Source organism: Schistocerca nitens, chromosome 1 (genome assembly GCF_023898315.1).
Source record: "Schistocerca nitens isolate TAMUIC-IGC-003100 chromosome 1, iqSchNite1.1, whole genome shotgun sequence".
In the NCBI taxonomy this organism is placed as follows: Eukaryota; Metazoa; Arthropoda; class Insecta; order Orthoptera; family Acrididae; genus Schistocerca; species Schistocerca nitens.
In genome coordinates, this window is record NC_064614.1 from 765928615 (window position 1) to 765935057 (window position 6443).

The 6443-nt window shown below is 37.5% G+C and overlaps 1 protein-coding gene across 1 annotated transcript; it reads left to right on the plus strand.

The window, feature by feature from the left end:
* The first annotated feature begins 3696 nt into the window (after positions 1 to 3696).
* Positions 3697 to 6167, plus strand: LOC126261198 (uncharacterized). The gene is made up of 2 exons (XM_049958517.1): positions 3697 to 5715; positions 5948 to 6167. The coding sequence occupies exon 1, from the start codon at positions 3947 to 3949 to the stop codon at positions 5699 to 5701; it is 1755 nt and encodes a 584-aa protein (XP_049814474.1). The 5' UTR covers positions 3697 to 3946; the 3' UTR covers positions 5702 to 5715; positions 5948 to 6167.
* The last annotated feature ends 276 nt before the right edge of the window (positions 6168 to 6443 follow it).

The window sequence follows — 6443 nt, forward strand, 5'->3', positions numbered from 1 at the left end:
GCTCAAGCATGGTTGTTTACATCTTTGGTGGGTGTAGTGACATCTCTGAACAGTCAAAAAGACTGTCTGTGATACAATATCCACAGTGAACGTGTATCTTCAGGAGTTCTCTGAACCGGGGTGATGCAAAACATTTTGTGATGTGTGTATTAAGATTATATAATCTGAATCCAGCCACTGTCGTACGCTGCAGCACCGAACGACTTATCACAGAGGAACGCAATGTGGCATCATAGGTCAGCATAACATCGACCAGTCGATAGGCTGATTGAACTACTCCTACCCGGTTGACTTCGGAATTCCACACTTGTGTAATGCAATTATCATCTGTTCGCTATAACCGAAGTCGAATTATTCCGTTATTTGTTCCAAATCTCAATCCAGTTTCCAAGCTAAAATGTAAAGATTTTTAAAGCCTGATGACGTTTTGCCATCCTGGTATTGTGAAGTTTCTCAGACAGCTAAATCCCAGCTAAGTATACGTTATATGAGTGCTTTCGCTGTGTTACCACAACAAGAATTTCGTTTAGTGGCTATTAACAATGGATTTCCTGAGTCGCTTGTGCTTGACTTATCTGTTTCTTTCCCTTAAGAGAGTGACGTTTGACTGCCTTTTGGGAAATTACTTCATTCTGGAAAGAAACTGGTTCCCAATTACACTGTTTCCATATTATATGCGCCCAAGATGTTTAATTTATGAAACAAATATTATTTTACTTACTTACCAATTGCTGTAATCATAGTTCAAACATTAAAGTCTCTTCTTGTAGAGTTTTACAAAAATTGATTTATATCGATTTTTTCCCCGGACCCTACCAATAATCCACACGTGTATCAATACCAGCGAGGGGAAGTTGTGACTGGTGATTAGCAAATTTACACTTGATGACTTATCAACTGACAATGAACCCAGAGAACGTGACCTTTGTATACAAATCAAGTATGGCCAACGTCGACAGATCATTTGGTGATAAAGGACTGTGGACGTGATCTGCACAAGATTTACACCCACCAAGGACGATGGAGATCGTATCTGCATTCAATTTTTTGTTGTGCTTGCGTGGTACCAGAAGATGTGCTACTATTACTCGGTCAGAGCGATATTCATTTGGCTAATAAATAAATAATCACATTGTACATACATGAATTATAAGTAATTTGATACAATGAAGCAATGTGGTGAAACGACTTGCCTTTATAATACCAGCAAGTCACTTGGGACCAAGCCTCCAACATGTTCAATACGTTGTCCACCATTACAGAGATACCTCGGAGACAGTTGTACCTACCGCTGGCCTGTGACACTTTCTCGCATTAGAAGAAGACGTGTCTGCCCTACTACTGTGCAGTGCAGCGTGTGACATCCAGATGATTAGCGATGGCAAGTCGCACTGCAGTCTGCTGTATACCTTCTTACTTTCCACTGGACGACTTGTAAAGATACTGATAACTGCCACATGGTGCAGAAAACGTATTAAATGGGCTGGGTAGAATGTACATTATTCCTTCACGCAGCTGCCAAAGCAGTCCAATAACTGATTCCAGTATATTGCCTTCCATTTACAACGCCATTAATGTAAGAATTCACATATTTCAAAGGACTTGTTGTTTGGTGGAAGATAAACTGACATGACTGCAACTAGGACTCACATAAATTGACGTAGAATAGCCACTACCTGTCAATTTAAACTACAGTTCTACATTTGTGCATGCCCACCAGTTGCAGTACCTGCCAAGACGTCTTGGATTTCCTAGTTATCTGCTGGGACATCATGGGAGTGCTCCATAGGTTGTGAACATGCTTTACAAATTCACAATGAGAATAGTTCTTACATTCAGTGCGACACGAAGATATTCCAGTCAGCAGTTTGAGCCATTATAATGCTACGTAACTTTTGATTATTAATCAGTTTGTAACAATGCAGACACTTTATATATCAAATTCAATAAATTTATGATTATCCTAGATAGCTATGTAACAACATTTGCTCCAAACAAAATCAGTTTCAGTTAACACTGTGATTTATAGTAGCAAATAAATACCGTATAATTTGAGACTGAAATTGAAACACTGAACTGTAAAAGTAGTTTCCCTATCTAACGTTACCACCGGCAGTGTATAAACATGTAGAGATATGTGCTCCATTCGTCTTTTGATATTTTAAGTGATTCTGTGGGTCATGCGGCAGATGTCGAATCATAGCGCAATGCTAATGTACGTGATGGAAAGAAATGAACACCTTTCGATACCTTACGAGGTGTCTAAGTTCAATGTTTTTACAATTCACTGTTATACACCTTGTTCTGCTCAAGTCAGTCATTTACTTTCATAATTCTCAGAGTACAACGTACTTCTTATTTTAGCTTGGACACTTCCACCAATCTCAAACGAATTATCTGGTGCTCTTTCAGTTCCTTGCATCAATTCCCTGTAGTCTAATTTCTGGATTTATTCACAAGAAGAAATTTGGTGGCCAAAAACAAGAAAAAATGAAATCTATTGAACTGTGATGAATTTTCTTCATGAAGCGAAAACTCTTGTACTAAGTCGAATTTCCTTTATTATTTTATAATCCATTCGAACCTTCGTTTTACAAATCTAGCATTAGCTGTGCGTGTCTGAGCATCATGCGAAAATCATCAAAATCAGGCTTTTGCCATATCATTAAAAATTCTAAAGTAGGTAAATAAAGTGAGGTGTAAGCTTTAAAATTACATGTAATTTAATTTTACTGTGTGCTTTGAAAATGATACAGCAAATTCAGCAGTCCATAAGATCCATTCAGCACCTGTAGAGATAAAAAAAAGTATATTAAAGCAGTTGTAGCTATTTACACTTCCGTCACTCTAAAAGATATGGGTGTATATTTTCTTTATTACATTAAAACTAGAATTAGAGTAAGTAAGAATAGTTCTAACACACTGTCATGCGAAAAAATAGATTATGGACAAATCTTTAACTCTTAAAATGTCCATAATGAGAATAAATTTGAGGAAATTTAAGCATTCAGTTTTAAAGGGGCACTTAATACCGTACACATCGAGTTTTAAAATTCAAAGATGAAACCCATCCTAGTCTAGGAGCGGAAGCTCCCAGTGTTTACATCAGCTCACTGTCTAATATGTTTACGGAGTCAGAGGACTGGCGAATTATAAGATTGATGTCAAAGACGCCAAAGCTGTTGCCGGATGACCCCGTTTCAAGGTCCAAGTGGCTGGTATTGAGATGATGCGAAGACATGAGACTGGATTTGAAGCGACGTCTTTGTCACACGTACCTAAAAGTAAACTATTGGTCGACCACTTCAAAATGAAAGTAATTCCCATTCGTGGCGAAAAACTGATTTATGTATTTCGTGTGAAGAATGTGCCTATCCCAGTGCGTAAGCAATAGGTTTTGAGCAATAGCCCTTCTGATTGTTGGATTTAATATGAGTTTTATTACAATGACACACTAGAGGAAACCATGCTAGCAGAAATAACTGATTCAGCTGCAAAGGTAGTCAATAATGTGTTTGCTGAACATGCCGTACAGGATAGGGAAGAAGTGGTGCTAAGGGGGGACGTACATGAAAATGACCAAATTTGTGAAAAAAATTTTATTGGCTCTTCATTTACTACATGGTATTGAAATTTCAATTACCAAATATTACGTTCCAATTCCGCTTCTAAGGGGGAAAAAAATAATAATTTGTAATAGCTTGCACAGGGCGACGCCCCCCCATCTTGGTCTTCATCCTCTCGTATATCTATTTATACTGCGTTTTTTTCCAGTTTTGTGCAGTCACAATGCAGGGAACGTTTGTGTACTACATCAAGAAGGCTGTGGAATAATATCTCTGCCGCTGGTTTTATATTCTTTGATTTATAGCGTTTGTTTACGAGTGTTTGTTTGGAATACATTTTTACGAAAGTTGTAAGTAGACTTGTTATTATATTTTGCAGCATGCCGCGTTCTAGTAAGGTGTTTAAAAAGGTTAGAAAGTGTCAAGCTTCTCGATGTAGTAAAGACAACTTGAAAACCAGCCCCATAATAACAAATGGAAACGATACTTCAACCAAGAAAGCGAGTGCTTCGAGAAGGAAAATTGACAGCTGTCAATCACTTGATGATTGTGGCTCAGACACTCAAGCTACTAGTGGTTTTAGGCTTATTGATTTGAAAATACTATCTGATATTATATCATCTGCTTGTGTATGTGCTGACTGTGGTGCAAAAAGTTTGAGATTATATGACGAAGAAAACAGAATTGGAATAGTGTGTATGTTGCATCTTACTTGTGAAAGCTGTCATTCAGACACTGCTTTTAGAACTTCGGCATCAAGTAACCGGATATATGAAGCAAATATGCGTTTAATATATGGCATGAGATGTTTGGGCATAGGCAGGGAAGGTACCAGACTGTTTTGTGGGATCATGAACATGCCACAACCAAGTGCTAGGTACACCACTGGAAATAAAACACTGCTAAGTGCTCTTCAAGAGGAAGTGGAAGAAAACTTGAAGTCCTCTGCAAAGGAAGCTGTGAAGATGAATAGTGAACTAAAGACAGAAGCAGATAACACGCCAGACACCGATTTGTGTGTGTCATGTGATGGAACGTGGATGAAGCGTGGACATACATCACTGTATGGAGTATCATCTGTCATTAGTGTTGATACTGGAAAAATTCTTGACGTTCAGGTAATGAGCAAATATTGCTATAGCTGTGTACTCGGAAAGAGAGCTGGTGAAGTGGAAGAAAATAAGTGGCAGGTTGAACACAAGAAAGTGTGCTGTAGAAATTATTCTGGTTCTAGTGGTGGAATGGAACCTGCAGCTATGAAACTTATGTTCCATCGAAGTGTGGAAAAGTACGGTGTTAGATACACAAAATACCTTGGTGATGGTGACTCCAGCTCCTTCAAAACTGTTTTGGAAAGTGAACCTTATGGTCCCCATTGTGCTATAGAAAAGTTGGAATGTGTTGGACATGTGCAAAAACGAATGGGAGGCAGACTTTTAAAATTGAAACGTGAATTGAAGGGCAGGAAACTTGAGGATGGAAAACTTTTAGGTGGTCCCAACAGACTCACAGACAAAGAAATTCATTCTTTACAAGTGTACTATGGCAAGGCAATAAGGGACAACAGTGGAAATTTGAATAACATGCAGAAGGCTGTGTGGTCTATTTATTTTCATAAACTATCCACAGATGACAAACCTGTACATAATTTGTGTGACATATCGTGGTGCAAATTCAAGCAGGCTGAGCGTGATGGCATGAACTATTCACACAAGCACAGTTTACCTGTGGCTGTTTTAAGTGCTATAAAACCAACATTTAGGTGTTTAGCAGAGCCAGACCTCCTACGAAAGTGTGTGCATGGAAAGACACAAAACCCTAATGAAAGTTACAACTCACTGATTTGGAAACGTTGCCCAAAAACAACATTTGTTTCAACAATTATTGTTGAAATTGCTGCATATGATGCTTGTTTAGTTTTTAACAATGGTAATCTTGGAAGAATAAAAACTCTACAGAGGCTAGGATTTCATCCAGGAGCTTTCACCTATTCAATATTGAAGGACATCGATGACAAAAGAGTTGCTGCGGCTGATATTACAGCCAATAAAATTGAACAGCAGGTTAACCAAAGAAGACAAGCAAAGAAGAGACTGCTTGCAGATGAAGAGGAGTATGCATATGGCTTGCACTAGTTCACACAGAGACGGTAAGACCTAATACAAACACTATCAAATCATTGATTCAGTTTTCCCGTAACTTACATTTTTATAACTTTATGTACCTTTTTCTCAAAAACCACAAAAGGTAGAGAAGTGAAATTTGGTATATGACTAGTCAGTACTATAGTGAAAAATTCTGTGGAAGGAATTTTCATTTAATAAAATAGTAAGGTATTTATGGTAGAAAATATTCCTTAAATTTGATATATTATTTTTCAGGGAAATTGGGAGACCCGTAAAAACTGAACAAAAGAAGATATAAAAATTCTGCTCCACAGAGTTTTGTAATTATTTGGTATGAAAGTGTGTACAAAAATTCATTAACATTGCTCTCACAGTTTTCTCAAAAAAGGAACATTTGTAATTACATTGTTGAAAAAAAATTAATTGTTAATAATTAAAGATGTAAAAGGTCAATAAAAATGAAAATTTAGGTTCATATGCGCATAACATTTCTTAATAACTGTACCAAATTTGGATTGATTATCTTAAAAAATTAGAGTTTTATAAAATACTTTTAAAATTACTGCAGTTTCGTGTACGTCCCCCCCTTAACGTTAGTGTTACAAATGTTGCCGAACCATATACGAACAGTACCTTAAGGAAATGTCTTATGTGGGCGCGTCATAAGGAATTTACAGTGAAAACAATTGATCATGAAAACCATAACTCGCTCCCGTGGGAAGGTCTAGGGCAGCCTTCGGTTATGAGAATG

Excerpts from the sequence above, each read along its gene's own strand:
- LOC126261198 (XM_049958517.1), top strand. The coding sequence starts at position 3,947 with ATGCCGCGTTCTAGTAAGGTGTTTAAAAAGGTTAGAAAGTGTCAAGCT.